Below are 26,663 nucleotides of genomic sequence, written 5' to 3' on the forward strand. Positions count from 1 at the left end.
GCTGTCTTATGCACATCCTCGGGTCTAATGCGTATCTGATGATACCCACTTTTCAAGTCTATTCGACTAAAGACTGTGGAGCCTTGTAAGCGGTTCAAAACGTCATCGATGCTCGGAATAGGGAATCGATTCTTGATGGTGTTCTTGTTTAGCGCCCTGAAATCTATACACATGTGCCAAGAACCATCTCTTTTGCACTAAGAGCACATGTGAGCAAAAGGGTGATGAGCTTGGCTGAATCAGCCCCTTTTTCAACAACTCATATACCTGGCTTATAATTTCCTCTTGTTGGGCTGCACTAACACGGTACGGTGGTCTATTTGGTGGGGTACTCCCTGGAATAAGATCAATAGTATGATCTTCTGGCCTTTCTGGAGGAAGTTCTTCTGGCAATGACTCGGAAAAGCAATCTTGGTACTCACGTAGGAAATCGGTCATGTCTTTATCTAACATAGAGAAATTAGATTGAGGTTCATTATCTTTTGTATCCTTAACAAAAACCAAGTATGCAGAAAGATGCTTTTTCATTATTGATGAAATGGCCGAAGCCGATACAATAGGAACAGAGTCCCCTTTAAGCTTTACATCCAAAATGTGCTCTTTCCCTCTCTGAGTCAAAGTTATCTTCTTCTTGTACGTATCCACAACCGCATGTATTCTATGGCACCATGGCATACCCAACAAAACATCACACCCACCAAGTGGCATGATATAGAATTCCTCACTGTCCAGATAACCCTGTACATGAAGCCTCAGCTTCCCAATGATAGGGGTAATGGGTTCTACATACCCAAGACAAGCCATATTAGCCTCATACATAGGCCCCATCTCCTCTGCACGGATCCCCAATCTGCCAACCAAATCTGGTGAGATAAAGTTGGCTCTAGCACCTGTGTCAAAGAAGATCAAAGCATTATGATCTCTGACCCTGCCCCATGCCCTGCACAACTCTGTCTCCTCACCACCTGGCTGTTCCCCAACAATATCAAGAACTAACCTTGCAGAAGGCTTTGCTTTCTTAGTCTTGGGCTTCCCTTTCGTGTCAATCCTTGTTGGACTTACGCTTAGGACAAGTGAAAGACATATGTCCCTCTTCGGTACAGAAAAAGCATTTCTTGGCATCCAACAAAGCCTGTTTCTCCTCAGGAGTTCTCTTAGGCATCGGTAACATCTTATGCTGCCTTTTGCAGCCACTGTTGCATCTCGAGATCCATGCCCTGACTTTTCAGTTTTTTCCAATGCGTTTGTTGCCCTTAAATCCAGTTGAAACCCCAATGAGTAATGCATTTGCCGTCATAGCATTCTCTATCATTGTGACATATTTGTTACTCGGGTCTTAATGAAATAGTCACGCACTTCCTTGGGCAACCCACAACAACACTTCTCAACTTGCTCAAACAGTGGCATTGCACGATAAGAAGTAACTGGAAGTAAAGCTTCCCAAAACTTCTTGTTATAATTCTCAAGATTTGCACATTTCGATGCATCCAACTTATGCCATGCTGTCATTACATCCACCTCAAACGTAGATGTGAGCCACACGGAAGAGAACACCTGTTTAAATTGTACCCAAGTAGATGGTGCTATGCCCTGCAAAAGAAGAGTAGACCACCATTGCAATGCATTGCCCTTGAGAAAAGTCGCAGCTTTTCTCACTTTCGAGGACTCCGTGTAATTTCCACGAGAAAAAGCAGCATCAAACTGCTGTAAAAAGGTAAGAGCCTTGAGCCTGTCTTTGACCCCATTGAATGTGTCAAATTTCACTGCAGCTCCCCCTTCCTTATAATCCTTCGCCTTACCCATAGGCGTTAGATTATCGTAAGGAAGTGGCTTCACAAGATTGCTACCACCTGCATTCATGCCCATACTAGGGTCAACATTGCCAGTCTCCACACCTTGCATACCATGCAATCCTGCTGATCCTCCCATGTTTCCAAACATGCCACTATGCATACCGGGCTGCATGCCCCCATACATGTTTCCTTACATTCCGGGCTGCATGCCCCCGTGCATATTCCCTTGCATTCCGGGCTGCATACCACCATACATGTTGCCTTGCATACCAGGCTGTAAACTAGCTCCAAAATTCTCTTGCATTCCCAGGTAACCCCCAATCATAGATTGGAACATAGAACCATCGCCAAAATAGCCTTGATGCATCGATTGCTACGGAATAGGTGGCTGCCCAAAAAAGGAACTCTGTGGGCTTGCACCATAAGTGTTCTACATGTTGGAAAACTGTCCAAAAGCAGGATCCTGTGGGAAGGCACCACTATTGCCCTGAGGTGGGTTCCTAGAATGCACCTTCTTCTTCTTCTTCTTAGGCTCAGAAGGGGCCCTCATAAATTCAGCAAACTTCTCACTTGGCGTGAGCTGGATGAGCACATCCACTGCCCTTGCCAAATGGGCTTTAAATTGGGCATCCTCTTCCTCTTTACTTGGCATATCTTTTGGTTGCATTACATCCTCATAACATGCATTTGCTGCAGCCTGTTCTCCTACAAGTACATCCTCAGATTCAGTCCTCTCAGGAGTGGTCTCCTGCTCTTCCTCATCATCACAGTCATAGTCATCCTCAGTCTGACATCTTGCTGAAATTTTCAGCAACGGGGAAAGTTTGTGATGTCCCAGCAACGGAACCTTGAAACCGGCCTTTAGTAGAAACTGAAGTGCGGTAGACTAGTAGTCACCCAAACACAGCTCTAGTACAACAAATAAGACAGACAAAAAGGGGAGCTAGAGTGCTCCTACACAAAGACAACGACACCTTTTGGCCCCAAAGCTTGGCGCCCCTTTTGGTATTTCTTTATTCACATTCAATGGAAGAGTTCAATTGAATACATCATGTCCATACATGGCTTATACATATGCATGTCCAAACTGTCAATCCTCTTGTCCTCTTAGCATAGAGGTTTCACACAGCCCTGTGCCCAAAACACCACACTGTTATTCACCTCTAGTTTGCCAAGAAGATACATCCACAAGGCCTTGTAAACACAGTCAGTTGGCCCATGCACGTAGCCAAAAACACAGCCATGAAACAGCCCATGAACCCTTTCTGAAACATTCAATTGTTGCTCCTGTTTCTGCTCTCTTGGGCTGCAAATCCCTCCTCTCACAAAAGGAACCGAGAGAAGAACGCTCGAACAGCCCTCGGACTGGAAGAAAGAGAAGCTATGTACTCCTTAGGCTCGCATTGTGTGATCAGAGCAATCATCATCCTTGCCTCCATCTCCATCTTCACCAAGACCGAGAGAGAGAGAGAGAGAGAGAGAGAGAGAGAGAGAGAGAGAGAGAGAGGAAAGGCTTCAGCCCACACCTTTGCTTGCAACCTGAGTGTAGCTTTGAGCGCTGCCCTAACTCACGAGAGAGAGAGAGAGAGAGAGAGAGAGAGAGAGAGAGAGAGAGAGAGAAGATGAGAGAGAGAAACTTGCTGTCTTGTGGTCTTGGCCGCCGGCTCTCTCACAAAGAGAGAGCTGTTTGCCTGCAGACTGCCCGCCCTGTGCTTTTATGCAGCTAGCTAGTCGTCAAGAGAGAGAGAGAGGCGGAAAAGTCTCCTGCTCAGCTCCCACCTGCCAACTTGCTGTCGACCTTGCCCCTCTGTCCAGCCCGTGAGTAGTCCAACCTACTTTCCTTGTAGCCGGCCTCTCGCCAGAGAGAGAGAGAGAGAGAGAGAGAGAGAGAGAGAGAGAGAGAGAGAAGAGAATAAAAACACCTGCGCGTGTCTCTTCCGCCAGCCCCTCAGAGAAAAAGCATACATGTATCCAGCAACCCGACTCTCCACGTGCAGTCAGCAACCTGACTTTTTCCCAAAGAAAAAGAGAGCTCCAAAAATAACGTGGGCCCTCCGCAAAAAGGGCCACGACCACCAAAAAGCAGTTCTTTTAATTTTAAAAGGTTTTTTCAACCTTTTGTTCCCACTTATGGTTTTAATAAAACCTCTGTCCCCTTGGGACCCTTCAAAATATGAACACAAGTGTGAACATTCAATAAATGTCTACACACTTGTGTCGTGCATACTAACCACCATGCCCATATGTTCGTTGCACAAATTCACAGGGTCGTGACAGCTTGTATCTGCGGAAAGCTTTGTGTTCTGCTCCAATGGCACTGAATAGGCCTACAGCCTATTATACCATGCTTGGAGAACATGTCTAAGCCATATTGTCTCTGCAATAACAAAATGCTATGAGGTGATCTCACCACCTCTATGCCCAAAAAATATCGCAACTCACCCAAATTCTTCATCTCAAACTTTTGCTTCAAAAGCCTCCTAACATCATGTATTTCAACATCACTATCACCAGTGATAATCGAGTCATCCACATAGATGACTAATAGCATGATCCCTCTATCTGTCTTTTTCACATAAAGTGAAAAATCTGCATTGGATATCTGAAATCCAATGGTAACAAGATACTCCCTAATCTTGTTTGACCATGCTCTAGGTACCTGCTTCAAGCCATACAAGGCTTTGCGTAACTTGCACACAAAATTTGGGTGTGCATTACTCTCATAACTTGGTGGCTACATCATGTAAACTTCTTCTTGCAAATCACCATGCAAGAAAGCATTCTTTACATCCATCTGATGCAAAGACCAACCCTTTGCTGCAGCCATAGCAGTGACAGCTCTCACGGTTGCCATTCTTGCAACTGGGCTGAATGTCACTTCATAGTCAATGCCATAAGTCTCCGCATAGCCTTTGGTCACCAATCTTGACTTATATCTTAAATGTAATGAAGGATAGGCAAGGCTATATATATAGAGGGGTATACATTCCTTCTGCCATTGTGTCTGTGTGGGACCCTGGCATCCATCATCTTCTCTCCTGGTCCTCTTTTTACTTCACCATCATTGCCCATATCCGGTACCACTCTCTGCTGCTGCTATTGCTTCTGTCGGGCTCTACACCACCATCTCCGCCTGACAGGACAGCACCTCAGTGTTTGTCATCTGGCCACTACCTAGGACAGCAGCCCACTCTCTGCTATAGGCCACCGTGGGGCAGCAGCCTTCTCTGCTATCATCAGCGTTTTACTTCTGCTATCATCAGCGTTTACATCTGCTGGTACATCAGGCTTACATCGGTGCTTACATCAGGCTTACATCAGCACTGTCATCTGCGTTTTACATCAGCATACATCAGCGCCTACATCAGTACTTCATCTGCGTTTTACATGAGCAGGCATCAACGCTTACATCAGCGTTTACATCAGCCTGTCATCAGCGCTTGCTTCAAGGCTCACATCAGTGCTTACATCAGCATATCATCTGTGTTCTACCACAGCCCATGGGACAGCAGCCCCCTCTGCTATACATAGAGCATATCAGTGTTTTTGCCTCAGATCTCACCGTCGGGACAGCAGCCCACTCTTTGCTACATCACACCATCAGGACGGCAGCCCACTCTCTGCTTATCTTCATCATCGACATCATATCAGGTACGCAACACCCGTGTCAACAGAGCTTGCACCACTTGGGATGGCAGCCCTCTCTGCTCCTCACCTACGCAGCACCCTTGTCACCAGAGCTTGCACCCTTCAGGTACGCAGTACCCTTGTCATCAGAGCTTGCACCACCACCACTCAAGACGGCAGCCCTCTCTGGTCTTCATCTACCGCCTTAGGTATAGCAACACCCTTGTCACCAGAGCATGCATCACCTCATCTTCCGCTGCCACCACCACCTCGGAGTGTCGCTACATCCACCGACGGTGAGCCTTCAACACCGACCCCTTCTTGGATTGCCTTGCCTCACATCAACGCGAGCTCATTGATCGTGCTTCAGCTCTGACATCATCTCTACTTCTGCACTGGTCTTTCTTCTTAGAGTCACCTCACATCAGAGGGCTCTTGTACATATTTGCACTCACCCTTATATATATATTCACTCACATATTTCATGTTGTGTGGTTTTTCTCTGACTCACCCTTATATATATATTCACTCACATATTTCATGCTGTGTGGTTTTTCTCTGATCTCTCGTTCATCTGGTCCTTTCGTCCTTTTGCCCTCACATGGTATCAGAGCTATCGTGAGCAAAGGGATCGAAGACCTCAAGAGCAAACACCACACTTCTAGAGAGAACTAGCTCACGTGGTGAGATTGGGTTTGAATCTTGGCAAGTTGAGGTTTCTACAAATTGGATTACCGGAGGTCACCTAACACCTTAAGGTTTTGGGGTCTGGATGGCTAGACCAATTTGTGGAACACCTCAGTTAAGCGCGCTTGCGTAGGAACACAATTGGGATGGGTGACATCGCGGGAAGTGGGAGGATCCATGTTTCGAGCATGGTATCAGAGCCGAGGTTGTGATATTGGAAGCTAAGACCTCAACCAAAGTGTGCCTTGAGGGGGGTGTTGGAGATGCGATTCATACTTCTAGAGAGAACCAGCTCACGTGGTGAGATTGGGTTTGAATCTTGGCAAGTTGAGGTTTCTACAAATTGGATTACTGGAGGTCACCTAACACCTTAAGGTTTTGGGGTCTGGATGGCTAGACCAATTTGTTGAACACCTCAGTTAAGCGCACTTGCGCAGGAACACAACTGGGATGGGTGACCTCCCGGGAAGTGGGAGGATCCATGTTTCCAACACGGAGGAACGATTCTTCTCACCAGAAGATGCTTCTCCAAACTTTGATCTGGACCACACAAGGAATGGGACTTCTTACTTAGCGGAGAGTCTTGTTCAAGATCTTGCTTTGGGAGATGATCAACCCATGTACATCCACTCATCTTCACCACTTTTACCCTCACATGATATCAGAGCTATCGTGAGCAAAGGGATTGAAGACCTCGAGAGCACACAACATGGATCGTCTACCCGCACTCCCGGAGGACCGATTCTTCTCACCAGAAGATGCTTCTCCAAACTTCGATCTGGACCACACAAGGAATGGGACTTCTTACTCAATGGAGAGTCCTGTTCAAGATCCTGCTTTGGGAGACGATCAACCCATGTACATCCACTCATCTTCACCACTTTTGCCCTCACAATGGGATCTTGTCGGCTGCCATAAGAAGCCTTCAGGCAGTTGGCAGCTAGCAGGAGACTAAGTAGTAGGCGGCCTAGCATCAGGTGAAGGTCAGCAATGTGGTCAGCAATTGAAGGCAAAGCACATCAATAATCGTTGAATATTTGTCCATGAATTGGCCGACAGCAACATATGCTGGCCGACCAGCATTTCCATACACATATATAAGCATTTAGTCATCATTCAACGAAGGCATCAAGTCATTCATCATTTCATCATCCTAGAAGCTAGCAAAAGTTATGTAGGGGCCAGAGGTTATCCCCTTTGGAGTTGACAAAAGGCCTAATCATGTCACCTTTTTGTACCATATTAAATACAAGAAAACATTGACACCAACTATCTCTCTCTTCTTCTCTCTCCTTTGTCTTAATATTGTTTAATCAACATCTTGTTCTTGATCAGGCTGAGTGCTATGGATCAGTATAGCAAGGCTTCCGTGCATGCAACAGGTTGCCTTTGAGAGCCGAAGGTTGAAACATGCCAAGAAACACTTGCACTTCAAGCTGTGATTCATGTTCTTACTTCATGGAAGCATTATTTGCTTGGGGCTGATTTCATGGTGAAGATGGATCATCAAAGTTTGAGATGATTTCTGACCCAAACTAAGCTTTCCAAGAAGCATATGTAACATGCAGCGGAAGTATTCGTATTGGAGGATCCTGTCACACAAATGCTCACACTGTCTTCTGTATCCTGAGTTTCGTGAGTTTAGCAATCCACTTTAAGACTTCAAACTTTAAAGAGATATGAGAGAGAGAGAGATGAGAACTGTACACGGTATGGGGTCCCGAATTACCCACTGAAGGGTCCCCTATCCTGTTACTGAGATAGTATTTGCTTTATTATCTTTAAAGAGACTGACGGTGTGACTGATGATAAGCCAAACGCAAGACCTCTGAAGACCAAGTGTTGGGCTGAACTGTACATTGCTGTAGAAACACCAAAGATGTCCAATCTCGAGCCTATGCACTCTTCCCAATGGAATGAGGGAGGGATGCAAAGCTGAGGTTGAGAGAGGGTCTGTTTGGGATTGTTCTAGACTGAGTATGAATACTATAATTGCTGCGTTTTATCTTCACCAAGTGCTTGGAGCAAAACGATGAGATGATGAATGCTGAAAACTGTATGGATGCAGAAAACGCAAGGTGAACTGTGTTGGGGTAAAGGCATAATGCCCACCCTTATAGTGTGTACAAGCCCATAAGTTATAGTACATAGTACACTTAGTACTTTTAATGTACTAAGTGCACTATGTGTACGAGTGCAATATACATGTGTGATAGGGGAGTCACACACTCATGCCTCATGAGTTGACTTATCCCCACAACTCTCTCTCTCTCTCTCTCTCTCCCTTGCTTCTCTGTGTATGTCTCCCATGAATGAACTCTAAACCCTAATTCTGGTTTTCTCCCCATCAACTGGTATCAGAGCCTGTAGGTGTTGAGAAGAGCACCTTCCACATTGGGAAACACACGGTAAAAGAAGGCGAGTGCAGGGCAGCCAGCGCACCAACATGAGCGTGGAAGAGCCTTGACCTCCTGGCGCAGCCTGTGTGTGAAGAGGCGCAGCACCAGTCGATGATGCAGCTTACGTAGGCTTGCAGCAAGGGGCCTGGACACACAAAGCGTATTAGCGCTGAGCGGAGCCCGTCATATAGACTGGGCGAACTCAGGCATAGCGCTGGGCATAGAAGGCGCTAGGCGAATACACGGCGCAGGCAAACACGAGCGAAGGCGCATCGTAGCGAACCCAGGCGAACAGCGTGAAGCTGGCGAACACGTCAGGTGGGCGTTAAGCGAAGGCGAAGCTGGAGGCGAGCTTGTAAGCGGGTGTGTAAAAACATCATTAGTATACGCGGGTGTGTATACGCAGGCGGAGAAGGCTGCGTATCTGGCTGAAGCAGTCGACGCCTTCGAACAGCCCACGCAGCCCAACAAGGGCTGCCCCAACCAACCAGGCTGCCTAGGACAATCCACGCAGCCAGCCCACGTGGCTGCCCAGGCTGCCCACAACCAGCACACGGGGCTGCCCAGCTGCTCCAGAAGCTGCCCAGCACCGAAGTCGCCGCCACCACCGCCTCCATCTCAGCCTGCAAGTCAAGAAACTCAGAAAAATCAGAAATTTCAGAGGTGCATGGAGCATCAGCAGCAGCATCATCTATACAGCAGCGCCTGAGGAGTCCCCCTTTCTGCACTCTTTTCCTGCAACAGCCTGCAAATTGAAGAAAAATCAGAAATTACAAGGTATTTTCCTCAATTTTTTTTGGGGATTTGCAATTGAGCAAGTACAATCAACAATTGAGCAGATACAGGTGTCAATTGCTCAATTTTTTGAGCAAAATTGGCAAAATTGGGTGACATTGGTCACAATCAGGATAAATTTGCAGGAAATTGGTCAAATCAGGATCAATTTGCAGGAAGTTGGATGTCGAAATTTGGGGCTTTTGATGTAATTGTGCAATTAAGCACTCATACATGCTGTATGATGTGAAAAATCGCACATTTGGGCAAAATTGCAGCAAATTGCAGTGCAAATCAAGGGGCTTTTGTGCCGATTTGGTTGATTTGCATGCAGGCGATCGCATTTGATGCTGTGGATAATGTGCTGATGCCTTACAAGCACTCAATGCGCCTGTAAATCAAGGGGCTTTCATGTATTGGATGTATATGTGGCCAGGGGGAAGCATCGTAAACACTTTGGATGCCTTTATGTGCGTCAATGTACCATGTATGATCAGAAATTGATCTCAAATCAAGGGGCTTTTCAAGTTTGTATGCTTGTTGAGCTTGGCAAAGCAGCAGGCAAGACAATTATGCCTTGAATCCTCAAAAATCAGCTTGCAGTCAAGGGGCTTTTGCCCAATTTCTGTTCGGGACTGTTGCATGCAGTGTTCGAGACTGTCAAAGTCTGATTTTCACTCATTTGGACAGCCAGGAGAGCATTTATTGCTATTGTACCTGCTGGTACAGATTTGGCACAGCTTTGTGCATGTTTTGGCATGGCTGTACACTGTTTTGAGTGACCAAAAGGTTCAATTTCAGCTGCTGTACTTGCCGGGACAGGTTTGGTACATTACAGGTGAGCACTTAGTACTGCTGTACAGTACTTTGGAAGGGCAAAAGAGCACATTCAAGGTGCTGTCCAAAATCTGCAGCAACCAGATTTTGGTGTTTTTCATCACATAAAGTGGGAGAAAAGTTGCATTCTTGCTTCCAGAGTGGGAGATAAAGCTTGGGAGAACATTTGTGAGCACTTTGTGTGCTCTGGGTGCAGTGTTTGCACATCTTGGGTGCAGTGTTTGCACATTTTGCAGGGAGTCAGGCATTTACAGGTTGCATTTTGCTATGGCAACCACAGGTGAGAGCTCTTCATTGCTTCACATCAAGAAGCTTGAAGGCTCGCATAATTATGATATTTGGCAAACCCAGTGCTACAATGTGTTGCTCCAGAAAAAGCAGCACAAGCCTATCAAAGAAAGGGGTGTGATACCCGCTTCTCTTACTGCTGAAGAGTGGGAAAATATGGATGAGCTGGCAAGATCTACTATCATGTTGTCTGTGTCAGACTCATTACTTTTCAGCATTCGTGAAGAGAAGACAGCTTGGGGAATGTGGCAGAGATTGCAGGACTTGTATGCCCAACAAAGTGCCTCAAGCAAAGTGTATTGGTTGAAGAAACTCATAGGTCTTCAGATGAAGGAAGGGGCGTCTATGACAGCCCATCTAAATGAGTTTAATGGTATTGTCAGCCAGGTCATTAATCAAAAGTTGGCAATGGACGATGAGTTCAAAGCCACTTTTTTGTTATGCACTTTGCCAGAGAGTTGGGACACATTCAGGACAGCCACTAGCAATTCGCATGCTATGCTGTCATATGCAGATGTTGAGGGTGCTCTTCTTCAAGAAGAGATGAACAGGAAAAACAACTCTGTTGGAAAGTCCAATGCAATGAATGCACGTGGGAGATCCCAGCAAAGGGGGAAAAGCCAAGAAAGGGGAAGGAGCAAGTCTCGCTCCAAAAAGGATTTGGAATGCCATTATTGTGGCAAGAAGAGACACATTAAAAAGCAATGCTACAAATGGAAAAATGATCAAAAAGAAAAGGGAAAAGGCAAAGACAAAGACAAGGATGAAGCCAAAGATGTAAAGCCAAAGGGCAAAAGTGGAGTCAAGATCGAAGAAATCAATGTGTCACATGCAGGTGGCAGTGAGGATGAGGTCCTCTTTACGTCTTCACTTGATGCCCATTCACTTCTTACAGGTGGTCATGGTATGCACTCATGGATCATTGATTCAGGTGCCTCCTTTCATGTCACAGGTTGCAGAGACTTGTTTGTCAGGTACACTGCTGGCAATGAAGGAGTGGTTTATTTGGGTGATAACCATGCATGCAAGATTCTTGGTAGAGGTGATGTGAGGCTTGTGTTTTCAGATGGCTCACAGCTTATGCTCCATGATGTCAGGCATGTGCCTGAGATCAAAAAGAATCTGCTTTCTACTGGACAGCTTGATGATGCTGGTTATGTTACCACATTTGGTAGTGGAAAGTGGAAGATTTGTAAGGGCTCACTGGTTGTTGCCAGAGGCTCTAAGGTGGACACTCTTTATTTCATGCATGCAGGTGTTTGTCACCATGCTAATGTAAATGCAACCGAGCTGCCGGAAATTTCTATGTGGCATAGCCGGTTGGGACACATGAGTGTCAAGGGAATGGAGCAATTGTCTCGTTTGGGTTACTTGCCTTCTCTAAAGTTTTCAAGTTTTCAGTTTTGTGAGCATTGTATATATGGTAGGCAACTACAGTGCCCCCACAAGAAAGCTCTTGGACAGAAAGATGCTCAGTTAGAGCTTGTGCATACAGATGTATGTGAGATGCCTCAGCTTTCTTTGGGAGGGGCAAAATATTTTGTGTCTTTTATAGATGATGCCACACGCAAGGTGTGGGTTTATCCTCTTCGTTTGAAGAGTGATACATTCTCAGTGTTTCAGAAGTTTGTTGCTCTTGTTGAGAATCAAACTGGCAAAACACTGAAGGCTTTGCGTTCCGACAATGGTGGAGAGTATATGTCCAAACAGTTTCAGGACTTTTGTGATGCTAAAGGCATCAAGAGGGAGCTCTCTACTCCTTATGATCCTCCACAAAACGGGACAGCAGAGAGGATGAACAGGACCATACAGGAGAAGGTCCGTTCTATGTTGTCACATGCTGCATTACCTGATGGTTTTTGGGCTGAAGCTGTTATGACAGCCGTTCACCTTATAAATAGGTCACCTAACACGAGGCTTGGTGGGAAAGTGCCCGAAGAAGTATGGACAGGGAAGCCTCCGTCATACAAGCACTTGAGAGTGTTTGGTTGCGTTGCGTACGTGCACATACGCAGGGAAATGCGCACCAAACTTGATCCTAAGTCTCACAAATGCATATTCCTAGGATATGGTGACAGAGGTGAAATGGGGTATAGACTTTGGGATCCCATGAATAGAAAGATCATACGCAGCAATGATGTCATTTTTGATGAAACATGCATGTATAAGGAGCCTGCAAGGCAACAGGAGCCTGGCAGAGTCATCTTTGATGATGATGGACATCATGGACAACAACAAAGGGCTGTAAATCAGCCATTACAGCAGGAAAACCAGCCCTTAAATGGTGCTGAAAATGGTCCAAATGGACAGCCAGAGATGGCAGAAGATATCCCTATGGATATACCACAGTTAGAGGAGATACCGGGCATGATTTTTCAGCCTTATGGCATGGAACAGGAGCCACCAATGGGTGATATGCAGGCTGGACAGCAACCTGCAAATGATGGTCATTGGGTACGGAGGTCCACAAGACCCTCCAGAGCCCCTGACAGGTTTGTTCCAGGGGTTGACTATTTGATGCTTACTGACTGTGGGGAGCCCTCATGTTATAAAGAGGCTTTACAGAGGGCAGACAAGGCTCTTTGGGAGCGTGCCATGAAGTCAGAGATGGATTCTCTGCATAAAAATGGAACTTGGAAGTTGGTGCATTTGCCTGCAGGCAAGAAGGTTTTGCCATGCAAGTGGGTATACAGGCTCAAAGTTGCATCAGATGCAAAGCCAAGATACAAAGCCAGGTTAGTGGCTAAGGGCTTCAAGCAGGAATATGGTGTGGACTTTGATGAGATCTTCTCTCCAGTGGTCAAAATGACCACACTTAGAGCTGTGTTGGCTTTGGTTGCGCATGATGATCTGGACTTGATTCAGATGGATGTGAAGACTGCTTTTCTTCACGGTGATCTCCATGAGGAGATATATATGCAGCAGCCAGAGGGTTATGCAGTAAGTGGAAAGGAGAAGCTTGTATGCAAGCTGAAAAAGAGTCTTTATGGGCTCAAACAGGCACCAAGAGAATGGTATCATAAATTTGATACATTCATGAAATCCCAGAAATTCAGGAGAAGTGACATAGATCACTGCTTGTACACCAAGAAAGCTTTGGATGGCAGTCTATTGATCCTCATCTTGTATGTTGATGATATGTTGATTGCCGGGAAATCTCGTAAAGAGATGGATGCATTGAAAAAGAGGCTGCATGAAACCTTTGATATGAAGGATTTGGGTGATGCAAATCACATCTTGGGTATGCGGATACTTCGGGACAGAAATCAGCATGTGTTGTATTTGTCTCAGAAGGAATACATTGGCAAAGTCTTGCAGAGGTTCAATATGGACGGGGGGAAGAAAGCTAGTACTCCTTTGCCTCCATATGTGAAACTCAGTGCTATGGACAGCCCACAGTCGGATAGAGACAGGGCTGATATGGCCAAGATTCCGTATGCTTCAGCTTGTGGCAGTCTCATGTATGCCATGGTTGCTACTAGGCCGGACATTGCATTTGCAGTGGGAGTGGTTTCTAGATACATGGCCAACCCTGGCAAGAAGCATTGGGAAGCAGTGAAAGGTGTCATGAGATACCTGAAGGGCACACAGGATTTGTGCATTTGCTTTGGCAAACAGGATGCATTAGTGCATGGTTACACGGATTCGGATTATGCCGGTCATCCAGATAACCGGAAGTCTACTACCGGTTATGTATTTACATTCACAGGAGGTGCTGTGTCATGGATATCCAGGATGCAGAAGTGCACTGCCTTATCTACTACAGAGGCCGAGTATATTGCAGCCACAGAGGCTTGCAAGGAGGCATTATGGCTATCTCGGTTAGTGGTTGATTTGGGTTATACAGGGGATATTCCATTGTTGCATTGTGACAGTCAGAGTGCCATCCAGTTGGCAAAGAACCCTGTCTTTCATGCAAAGACGAAGCATGTGGATGTGAAGTATCACTTCATCAGAGAGGTGATAGAGAACAAGCAAATTCAGCTTGTTAAGATTCATACGGATGACAACCCGGCTGATCTGTTGACGAAGAGTTTGCCTCCGGAGCGGTTTGCTCATTGCAGACACTTGATGGGCATTGGATGAGGCCATTTTCAGCCTTGATATGGCCTTGTATATTATCATGTACATGCTGATTTTTTCTTTTCCTTTACTTAAGGGCACTTTGCCTTTAAGTGGGAGGTTGTTGGGGTAAAGGCATAATGCCCACCCTTATAGTGTGTACAAGCCCATAAGTTATAGTACATAGTACACTTAGTACTTTTAATGTACTAAGTGCACTATGTGTACTAGTGCAATATACATGTGTGATAGGGGAGTCACACACTCATGCCTCATGAGTTGACTTATCCCCACAACTCTCTCTCTCTCTCTCTCTCCCTTGCTTCTCTGTGTATGTCTCCCATGAATGAACTCTAAACCCTAATTCTGGTTTTCTCCCCATCAAACTGTTGGCTGAATGCTGAACTGATGCGTTCTGTTGATGAAGTAGTGCTGAATGCTCATGCGTTTGAGGCGCCTATGGGTGTAGGAGACAAAGGCTGAGGGCTGGTTGCTGAAACTGCAATCGCTTTGCTCCTTGTGCTGAAGATGCCAAGTGTTTGAATGCTCAATGCTGATTCATGATTGAATGAATGGCTGAATATGCTAGGGATCTATTTATATGGGCACAATGAGCCCGTCGGCTGGCTACAAAGCTGGCTGACTGCTCATGTCCACAATAAATGCATAAATGATGTATAAAATGCTGAAATGATGGGAAAAATACTAGAAAATTCCTAGTAAATATCTTGATAAATACTAGATGATATCTGGGGTGTTTGCCATGGTCTAGCAATGGATGAATGATGTGCAATATGCAGAGTGCTTTCTGATGCAAACCCTAAGGTTTCTACTGACTGTATATGCATGAATGCGTCTCTTTAAGTGGGTTAAGGGACTTAGACTGGCTGATTGACTTGCTATGCCTAAGAATGACCTACGTAGCTCGTGCCTGACTTATCTTGGACCGAGGATTACAATGGGGTCACGGCGTACGGCAAATATCATCCTGAATGGTACTAAGATTGTTACAATGTTGCACTGATAATGATGAGCCAGTTTGTCACCTCTTAATTCCTCATTATTTTTCTATCATTTGCTGTTGCTTATCTTCCTGGACCATGCACATATATCGTTTTTCCTTTTTTTTTGAGAGTGCATGTGACAGTATATGAGGTGGGCAAACTTTTTGTCCATGTTTTATTTCGAGATTATCCATACACTTGGAAAGAAGAATGTGGTTATAGATGCTCTATCTAGGAGACCACAGGTACATTCAGTGACCATTGCCTATCATAGAGAGTTGGATTCCATGAGAGATCACTAAGACTTTAGTGGGATTATGCGGAAGCTAGAGGATGGTCAGACACTTAATCACTATTCCTTGAAAGAGAGAATTCACACGGTTATGTGTAACCAAGGATTTGAGGCAAAAAGTGATTGAAGAGTCACATGCACCACTTATGGAGTGCATAGGCATTGGAACGGTACTTCTATTGGTGTAGTATGAGAAAGGATATTGACAAGTATGTATCCGAGACTTGAGTGTTTGACTTGTTAAAAGGTAAGTATAATTGTCAAAAGACTCCATGATTGCTTATGCCTCTACCTGTGCTCGAGAGGCCATGGGAAAGTAAAGCGATGGACTTCATTTTTAACTTGCCGAAGTCAAAGTTTAGGAATGATGGTATTTGGATCATTAGGACAGGCTCATTTCATTCTAGTAAGGAAGACCATCAAGGCAGACCACATGGCAAGGATTTTTCTAGCACAAGTGTTCAAACATCATGAAATGCCCAAATCTATTGTTGGTGATCGAGATCCATGGACCACCAGTTTGTTTTGGAGGGCATTGTTTGATAATATGGAGACGAAATTGGATTTTTCTTCCTCGTATCATGCACAGACGGATGGTCAGAGTGAGATAGAAAATTCAGCCATATTGGATTTGTTAAAGTGCTATGTGGCAGAATAGGAAACGGAGTGGGAGATGTATCTTTCACTAGTAGTGTTTGCCTACAACAATACAATGCATAGTTCCATAGGAAAGGCACCGTTTGAGGTTGTTTATGGCAAAGTTGTACTACCATCACTTCTAAGGACTAAGGATGAGATCTTTGCAACAGATGAGTATGTCATAAATTTGGATACGACTTTTGCACAGGTGTGGACAGCCATAGAGAGGTCAAGGGCTAAGCAATAAAAGGTTGTGGATAAGCATAGAAGGGCGGTGGAGTACAAGGAAGGTGATTGGGTATTACTGAAGTTTGAGAAAGCAAGGCTTTGCAAGAAGAAGGACAAAGAGAAGGTTTATCCTAAGTTGTCCAAGTACTATGGACCTTTCTAAATATTGGAAAAGATCAACAATGTGGCTTTATCCACCAGAAGTTGAAGAGCTAGAGAAAGTTCTTCAACCAAAGCAGATTCTTTTTCATAAGAAAAGAAGGGAATCACATGGCAAGGTTACTAGAAAGTACCTTGTCAAGTTTTAGAAGTATTCGGCTATGGATGCCAAGTGGATGGATGAGAACTTCTTTGCAGAGTATCCATAGGTTTTATAGGCATATCAAGAAGAAGTCGAGGGGATGCCATCGGCCTTTGTATTTTGACATCCAAGGAACTAGGAACAAAGGAGAATGCTCAAGGTTATATTCCACCACAGGGAATTGAGTATTCTAGAACTTGAGGGTAGTTGTCCAAGCTGTATCCAAAAAGAGCAACTTTGAGATTGAACAACATTAAATCTTTTGTACAAGAGTCATGGGACTAGCGATCTCATGGAGGCACTATTTATCAGTGAAGGAAATCAAAACCTAGCACATGGATATGAATACTGTTAGTCTACCATAGTCACACATTGACATGGGTGGTTGGACTACAGTAGGAACTGGTGTAAAAACCAAGGAACTGTTTGTGCATTCATTTGTTTATTTGATTTATGGTTGTGAGCATATTTGTGTGTGCCAAGAATCGGGGATGTCCGATTAAACCCAAGGATGAGCATGTGTGCACGTGTTGTGTCTTCTGATATATAACGGGTGCGCGTTGATCTTGACAAGAAGAGAATTATGTTGGGAAACTCTTGCTTGAGGGCGACTCTAGAGATGCAAGGGGTGGGAGTATCTACTAGAGAGGTCAAATCCAAGGTCACTCTATGTGAAGGTTGAAAACCGTGAGAGCAAGATGCTCCCCAAAGCCAAGCACAAGAGAAGAGGAGGGCATTCCACATGAAGAACCATGTCTCAAGAGCCAGAGAGAGAAGAGCTAAGCCCTCCAAAAAAAGCAGAGAAAAGCAAGACCTTTTTATTGAGGACAACTGTTGAATACGTTGGGGGATGTCACTAAAGCATCAAAATATAGGTTGCTAATATGCAAAAATGAAACGCGCGAGATTTTTTTTTTGGCAACGGTGACGTGGCACTGACACATGGTAGGATAGTAGTGCAAGGTCACCTTACAAGCTTGGAATGATGTGACTAGCTTTTGGAAAGCAAAAGATTAAAAGCTTTTTAAATACTAAAAAGAGAAGAGCTTTTATTATTAAAAAGATGCTTTTTGGACTATAAGTGAGTTTTAAAGTGCTTTTCTCAAGTGCTTTTGGGTAAGAACTCGCTTCCCATTTTGGGGATTAGTTTGCACATAGCCATTATGGCTGTTTTTTTGGTAACTAATAGAAAGATCTTTTTCTTGAAAAAAAAGGGAAAAAAAGCAGTCATCTTGAAAATGAATAGAGACATGCTGATAGAATGGAAGAATATGTACGTGGTGATGGTGTGCCAGTGTGGACGTATATGTATGCCGTGTGATGGAATGGAGAGAGACTTGAGAGAGAGAGAGAGAGAGAGAGAAAGAGAGAGAGAGAGAGAGAGAGAGAAAGAGAGAGAGAGAGAGAGAGATTGAGCTGAGGCAGCAATTACTGGTTTTTTTTTTTTGCACTACTACGTCGATGCTTTGCATCGATAAATAATGATGCTACCATTAACACAATGCGATGTGCTAGAAGCATCATTTGCAGTGCCATTTTTTGACCCACTGAAAATGACGCTACAAATGATGCTATAGGCCCCCTTTTGATTGCTATTCCAAGAAAAACACTGCTAACATTGTTGAAGAGCCTTCCACACAGGAGGCCAACTATTGTATTGATGATTGGGCTTTTTAAGTCCATTGTGTGTGTTGTTTTCAAATCCTCCTCCCCAAGTTCTGCCCCCAAAAAGGGGCCCCATACATCACTGCCGGGTGACTAAGGTTTCAAAAAGCTATCCTTTAGTACTGGGTTTTTGGAAGTATGTTTGGAAGCACTCTGTCTTGAGGAGGGCTAGAGCTGCATAGCCCTTAGTCAACCTGGCCTGGCCTGCCGGGCTGCCAATGAAATCGGAGACCTCATCAAGTTGGGGAGAGAGGGCATCCCTGTTTCATGCCAATCGTGCTAGAGATCTACTGTGACATGCCTCATGGAGCTCGGATCAGGCCAGTAACTGACTCTTAGAATGCTATGATGCCCCATATCATCTCTGATGGTATACCTAGATCCTGTAAGCGTTCGAGGAGTGCCTGAGGCACTATGTCAAAAGCTTTGCGGAAGCAGCAGTAAACCCAGTGTTTCTGTGTTCTGGCCTTCTCAATGACAGCTCTTGATATGTGTGTGTGTGTGTGTGTGTGAGAGAGAGAGAGAGAGAGAGAGAGAGAGAGAGAGAGAGTTTTGATTGTGGAGCACCTTTTGCAGATTGGTAATCCTCATCAGTACAGAAACTCTTGCATGATGAGTCATCCTCATCCTGTTGTGAATTTGCTTCCTCTCTCAGGGTCTCCCACGGTGCAGCCACTGCATCCTAGTCATTTTCCCAATCTCTTCCCCGACTGCTGTCCTAGTGAGCCACCTCTAGACTTGAACTTTGCGCAAAGGCTTTCACAAAGCAGCCAGAAAGTACAGAATGAGTTTGAACTAGTTTCAAGCTTTCAGCATCAACAAAGTGAAGCCAGTCCAAGCTCTCAACTAGAGATTGTACCCAAAATTATACCGGAAACTGGTACATCAAATGGCACGCAGGATAAGATGGCTCCTGATGGTGCCCCTTCCAAAACCATTCAACGATCGCGTTGCCACTGGTCCCATGGTGAAGTGATGGCCCTTTTTGATGCAAAGAAAGCTGAAGCAGATAGGTTTGATATTGAGAATCCTGGAAAGAAGATGAAGTCCTCCTCAGAAAGATGGGATGAGGTAGCAGAATTCTGCAAGACGAAGGGCTGTACTAAACTAGCTTCACAATGTAAGGACAAGTGGGAAAAGATCTGGTCGACCTTTCGGAAGATTTTAGACTGGGACAAACAGCCCCCTGCAGGCAAAGGAAGCTACTGGACAATGCTGGGTGATGAGAGAGAGCAGGAAGGGTTTGCTCGTGGTTTTGACAAAGAGCTGTATGATGCAATGGCAGCTCGCTTTGGGTTTGTTAAGCCTATTGACCTCTCATCAATCGTAGTTGATTCGTCGAATGAAGATTCAGGTTTGCAAACATGTCTTTGCTATGGTTTGATATGCTTGAGCTGTGCCTTAACAATTTGTAGACTCTCTGATCACATATTACTGACTTTGCAGTGGATGCAGCTACAAACCTCGGCAATGAGCCAGTCCAAAATGGGATTGTGGTCTTTGAAGACAGCCCATCTGTTGTGGATGACCAGGCACCTATTTCATCTGGTCGGAAACGTAAAAGTGCCACTACTCGCGCTAATCCCACAAAGCAAACTGCCATTGATAGTAGCAAACGGATTGCTTTCTGTATGGATACAAATGAGGAGAATGGTGCTGCAGCAAGGGCTACAAAAGACTCAAATTCAAAAAGCAAATCAGCTGATTTGGCTGAACGCAAGCTGTCTTTAGAGGAAAGGAAAGTGAGGTTGGCAGAGAAGAGATTTCTTCTTGAAGAAAAAAAGCTAGAAGCTACCATTGAGATTGGCAAGGGATTGATCACTTCCATGGAAAGGATGACACACACAATCTCTAGCCTGGGGCCTTTAACATCTCACAATAGTTAGTCCTCTCTTTCGTTGTGTCATAAAGCTGAATGCGTAAATTTTTTTCTGAGTGTTTATGACAAATAGGATGTAATCTCCCCTTGCAGATATCTGTTAGTAAGCCAACTGCCACACACTATTGAAGTGGCCTAGCAATATCTTTGTTTTGGTATGATATATATTATTTCGAAGCCAACTGCCACACACTATTGAAGTGGCCTAGCAATATTTTTGTTTTGGTATGATATATATTATTTCGTTATAGTGCGTCCAAGTGGGTGTAGGCTGGCGGGTGTGGAATCGAGGTTCTTGCCTCCAGAGGCAAAACCCTTAACCACCAGGCTACTCACCTGTGTACAAGCCGTGACAACCTTTTTTTGAAAGTAATGGTGAGGGCACTTGTGTGGGATTCCATTACATATAATTATGATTGTAATTTTGGGTGCACGACACTCTTGGCAAATGTTCTGAAGGCCAATGTATTATGCACTGGCTTTATTTCTACTTGTATGTGCATGATGTATTGCACTGTTGGATGACACTGCCTTTTATGCAAGATTACCAGATTTGCATAACACTAAAAAGGAGTTTCATAATAGAACCATTGACTTCAGTGAACTTCTGCATATATTTTTCAATTGCACCAGCTAGCCAGCATGTGTGTGTGTGTGTGTGTGTGTGTGTGTGTGTGTGAGGGAGGGAGGGAGAGAGAGAGAGAGAGAGAGAGAAAGAAAGATATATTAACGTCTACGAGAGGCCAAAGTCAGCCTATGAGACAAAAAATAATACAACTGTGTTCTTCCGGTCATTGGAAGAAAAGAAAGAAAAGAAAAAGTGTGCATGTGTTTGAATACAACTGTGAATCATCATGGATCGGTGGAGCCCATATACAAACAATATAAGGGGGGGTGGGGATGTGGATGGAGTGCTAAGGCAAGATGCATCTCTATATGCTGAAGGGGTAGTACAAGCATGCTATGCAGATCTATGTCTAACTCCATCCAGTGCCATAAGAGGGATATAAGATATCATACATCGCCGATGTTGAGGCCGTGAATGGCGTGAACATGTACCCTGAGTCTGAATGAAAGAGAGCTAGCCTCTCCTGTGTCTCCATCTGGTGTCTCATTCGGATAGTTGCTATCTCTCGGTGACGGAGTCGGGGTGCTCTATGTCCAGTCTGTCTAGGTCTCCTCTTGGCTCTCAATTCCTCTGCTCTCTATGCGGTCACCCCACGTGGTACTTCAGCTGGCACTGGCGTAGCTCTCTGGAAGAAATCTGGGACTGTCTCCCACCCTTAGTGGGAGCGGGTGTTTGGAGGAGTCTCTCTCGAGAACTATGAAGCTCTAGTAGTAGTCTGCCAAGCTGTCGCTGGTCCGAGGCCTCCATCAACTAATGTAGTGAAGAGTACTCCTCAAACAATCCTGCATATCTATCTCTGACCCCCTGGTGGGCTCTACATCTACATACAAAGTGATCCTCAGTCTCCACCTCCTCGCGGCACAATCTGCATATCCGCTCAGCTCTGGGAACCCGTGCCGCTCTCCCAGCCTCTATCTCTAGCTGATGTGATGAGACTCGTAGCTGTCCAATAGCAACGCGAGAGCTGTGTGGCATGTATACATCCATGTACCGCGGTCGATGTATAAACCCATCCCTTGAGATGCTCATAAAGTGGTCTCTGTAATACAGGATCTTCGGTGGTAGTGGGCTCTCTGGTGCTGTCCATGTCTCTTGTATGTAGTGCTGCCATATGTACTGTCTCATCACTCTGTTCCTCTCATTGAGAGAGAGGTAACCCCGTGGAGCAGACTGATCATACTGAGAAGGTGGCAACCGCTCAATGTCTATCCCATGATAGTGAGAACCACTGTAGCATCTGTGCATACCAAGATCCAGTGTGTCCAGTCTCGGCCAGCTGTCTGGATGCCTCAAAAGCTCGGCGGGATAATCTCTCCGTGGGCCGTCTGGAACAATGACTCCATTGCCATAGGTGGTGCAGCAAACTTAGCTCGAACAATGTCGTGCGGGACGGATGGTTTGTTGCGTATCATCCTCGAGAGCATCAAGATCTGTGGTCTCTCCAGCTGTACCCATGTGGAGGCTGCAAGCCCTGGTGCCCAAACCGCTGCTGCATACATCAAGGCTGGTGTCACTAATGTATCAAAGAGCCGCCCCTTCGTGCGGGGTTCCTGAAAATGTGCCTGATGACAATGACGCTCAAGGCCAGCAAGAGCTGCATACCCCCGGGTCACTCTGTCTCGGACTGCCTGAGCCATGGAGAAGCGTCCAGCTGAGCTAGTAAATGTGATGCCAAGGTAAACATAAGAGCTCACCACCTCGACCCGCCCTCTTGCTAATGTGAGAGTAGTGTGGCTCCTGACTGTGGGTGAGGTGTGGAAGATCATAACCTTGGTTTTCCCAAGGTTCACTGTGAGACCCTGTTGTGCGCAGAAGTCATCAAGAGCCACAAGGTGTCTTTGAAGCCCAACCTGCGTGTCGGATACCAAGACGATGTCATCAGCATAAAGCATAACATGGACAGTAATACTTGATAGCTCAACCCCAGAGCCTCCTCCCTGTGTAATGTAATTGACCACCTCATCAATATAGAGCCCAAAGAGCGTGGGGGAGAGCGGGCACCCCTGCTTCACACCAATGGTGCTAGCAACTGTGTCGGACAAGCCTTCTGGGCATCGGACTCTCCCAAAGACCTGCTCATATAGCTTGTATATGCCCCACATCATGTCTGAAGGTATGCCTAGTGTCTGTAGTCATCGAAAGAGGCGCTCTTTGGGCACAGTATCAAATGCCTTGCGGAAATCCACAAAGCAACAATAGAGCCGTTCCCTCCGTGCCTTGGCCTGATCAATCAGGCACCTCAATGTAAAAATGTGGTCGATGGTCGAGAAGGCTCGACGGAAGCCTGCTTGGCTTGCTGCTCTCAATCCCCCAACCTCTGCATGAGTCCTTAGCTCTGCCTCCAAAACTGCCCCGTATAGTTTGGCCAATATATGGCCAATCATGATGGTCCTGTAGTTCTCGGGGTCTAGTACATCTCCCGCTTTATGGATCGGCACAATAGTGTGCATTGTTCACTCAGCCGGAAACCCCTTTGACAGAGCTCTGTTGAAGAGATGAGCAAGAAATGGTGCGAATGTATCAATAGCATAGATGAGATGCTCTCCCTGTAATCCTGTATGATTTGTCGCCCGTCCATGTTGGAGTCGGCATATGGGCCTCCTAACCATAGGTGAGGTGAAGAAGGTGGAGACTCTGGAGCATGGCTCTGTGGGCTGTGGTATAGGGGGCTGTGCAGGCACATAACAAAGTCTCTCTGCATATGTCTGCCAGGTCTGAGGATCGGTAATAGGTGTGGGAGGACGGGGCTCTCTGAGTCTCCTCCAAGCAGCAGCAGCATCTCTGCTCATGAGCATGTGATATGTGTCCCAGTACTAAGCCTCCTCATAAGCTCACCGCTTACGGCGGGTGAGAGTATGCATCCTCCTGCCTGCCTGCCTGCCTTTGGGTGATCTCCCCGCGAGCCCTCTGCACTCGGAGACTGCGGTAAAGGTTTTTGCACTCATCATCATACCATCGGTTCTGGGGCATGCTCCCAGATGTAGGTGGCTGTCCTGTTTGTATGTGGTATGGGAAACTCCTCGCGGCTGCGGAGTGCAGTACATGTGAGAGCTGGGAGGTGAGCATAGCCATGGGTGCCGATGGATCTAAGGCAAATAGCTGATCATGAACATGATAGTCGTACACATCGGCTAGGTCCTGAGTGAAGTGGAAAATAGTGCGTGGTGGCTGTATGATGGGTGGGTGGGTCTCCAGTAAGCTCCTGAAAGTGAGGGATAGGTATGTATGATCTGCCCCAATGGGGCATGGTGGTACGGTGAAGTGAGACACCATATCTGCTGCCTCCCGGGATCCCATCACATAGTCCACTGTACTACTGCCGCCTCCCACTGGAAAGCAAGTCAACCCACCTGAATCTGGCCACTGAGTCATCCCGTTATAAATAACGAGATGGTGTCGGGGCCCAAGCTCCAGCAAATGTTGCCCATATCCAGTGCTGGCAGCTCCTCCATCAGCGGAGATCCGAGTGGTCCCTGTATCCTCTGTAGCTAGCGGCTCTAGTCTCAAGGGATCCTCAAAGTCATAGATCTCGCATTGTTTGCTCTGAGTCCGTGCATTGAAGTCCCCCATCAAGAAGACTTCTCCCAGTGTCGAATAGTGTGAGATCTCCTCAGATAAGACAGAGTATGGAGACTCACTAGCCTCTCCTCCACCTGGCTCCTTGGTGGTGGCAAACCGTGACCCCTTCGGAGGAAAGTAGCAAAGGGCGATATAAATCCATGTGGTCTCCGAGAGGCGTAAGCTAATCCACATGTATCTCGCCTCCAAGTCTCATGCTACGAACATGCTCATGTAACCCATGTCTGAAAAGCACTGCAATACCTCCTGAACCTTGGGAGGTGGCCTGTCTCATCCCCTGTCGGTGAGTTGACTCCCACTGATAACCCTCAACCCGTGGTAAGCCCCTCTCCGGGCTCTCATGTGTCTCTGTCATCAAGATGATATCCCGGCCCTCCATCACCTCCTCAAGTCTCCCTGGATGTGTCCACAGGACTCCATTACAGTTCCAGACTTCTATGTGTATCTCTTTGTCTTCATGTTGTTTCCTCCGTGTCTCATAGGCCAGATGGCGCTATTCGACCCTCTTCCCATCAATGTAGATGTGACCATCCCTATAATGTGCCTTCTTCCCTTCTTTGCGTGCCGCCTTGATCTTCGGCATGCATAATCTTCTGTGCTTCAGCTGCATCCATGTGAGGTCATCATTAAAGTAGATGGGGTCCCCTGGCACGCTCCTCAAGATAGCCCGTCTTCCCATAAAGCTCATCCTACTCTGTAAGGCCTTGCCTTTGGTGGAGTCCTTTGGGGTTGTCCTCCATACTCTAGTGAATGGGAGCGGCTCATCCTCCTTTAGTCCCAGCTTGGTACATAGGTTCCGCCCGTCAATCTCGGGCGTGGAGGCAGTGCTCTCTGGTATCCCTGTGACTCGGATGTTGTAGTGTCATAGCCAAGCTTGTGGACCACATTTGATGGCATTGTAGTCCATGGAGTAGGACCTAATCTTGGGATCTTTCTTTTAGAGCCTAATGGCCAGACCTGTGTGTGTGTGTGTGTGTGTGTGTGTGTGAGAGAGAGAGAGAGAGAGAGAGAGAGAGAGAGAGAGAGAGAGAGAGAGAGAGAGAGAGAGAGAGTGGTCCTGTTTAGTTGAAATAGTCGTATGTGTATTGTTCCTGATCTGAGCTTTTCATGACCAAGCACTTGAGCAAACAAAAGAGCCTATGGCTGCTGCTAGTCGTTGGCTACCATGTATGTTAAAGTGAATCAATCGCAGTTGTGGGCATAGACTGGGCAAACTTCTTGGGACTTGGGATAGACTGAGCAAATAAGAAGTGTGTTCTGGCACTTTCTTGCATGTCTCAGTAGAGGGTGAAAAATTATTCCTTTCAAATGTATATGTAACTCGTGGAGGAATTGGAGTGTTCAAGTGTGAGTATTCTAGACCTTCTCAATGCCTTTCCAAGTGTTTATGGGGCTTCTTTATCCTAGATCTACTCCCGTAACATGACATGTGAGACCATGTTGTTAAATTACTAAGGTTGAAGATGCCATCTTGGATGTTTACATGATTGCAATTGTTCTTGCCTACATAGTAGTTGATCAAACCATCTTAATCGTGCTATATTATTATTTATGCCACTTACGGGTCTAAGTGCTTAAAATACTCAACTACCTTAATCTCTTGTCCAAAGTATGCAATTTTTCATTTACTTTCCCTCCATGGTGGCAAAAACAATCCCACAACACAAAGTGCATCCTCTTAAATAAAAAGCACATCTGCAAAAAAAAGAAACAAGACTATACATTGCCCAAGTTGAGGTCCACTGGTAGCTGTGTGAATCTCATGATCATTCCTCCCCTCTTCCCACCGTCACCACCAAGAAATCCTTTGATGACAAGTTTTGGGCTTGTCTTTGTTGGTCCACCTCCTCATGGATGGTTGTTGTAAACTATCTGGCATAAGGGATTAGTTGTTTGCTTCCTCCTTGCATTAGATTGGTCCACAATTTGGTTTGTTCCACCTTTGTAACATGCTTCTTGAGGTGTACACTTTGCTACTCAG

At 45.8% G+C, this 26,663-nt stretch overlaps 1 protein-coding gene across 1 annotated transcript in view; it reads left to right on the forward strand.

The window, feature by feature from the left end:
• LOC147612715 (uncharacterized) overlaps positions 1-20,946 on the forward strand; it is a 40,681-nt gene extending 19,735 nt beyond the window's left edge. The window contains exons 2-3 of the mRNA XM_086783285.1: positions 19,173-19,950; positions 20,043-20,946. Coding sequence (XP_086639411.1) covers positions 19,206-19,950; positions 20,043-20,482 — 1,185 coding nt within the window. The 5' untranslated portion in view covers positions 19,173-19,205 and the 3' untranslated portion in view covers positions 20,483-20,946. The remainder of the gene's footprint in view (positions 1-19,172; positions 19,951-20,042) is intronic.
• The last annotated feature ends 5,717 nt before the right edge of the window (positions 20,947-26,663 follow it).

Source organism: Cibotium barometz, chromosome 45 (assembly GCF_041138505.1).
Source record: "Cibotium barometz isolate CiBa-2024 chromosome 45, ASM4113850v1, whole genome shotgun sequence".
NCBI classification, from domain to species: Eukaryota; Viridiplantae; Streptophyta; class Polypodiopsida; order Cyatheales; family Cibotiaceae; genus Cibotium; species Cibotium barometz.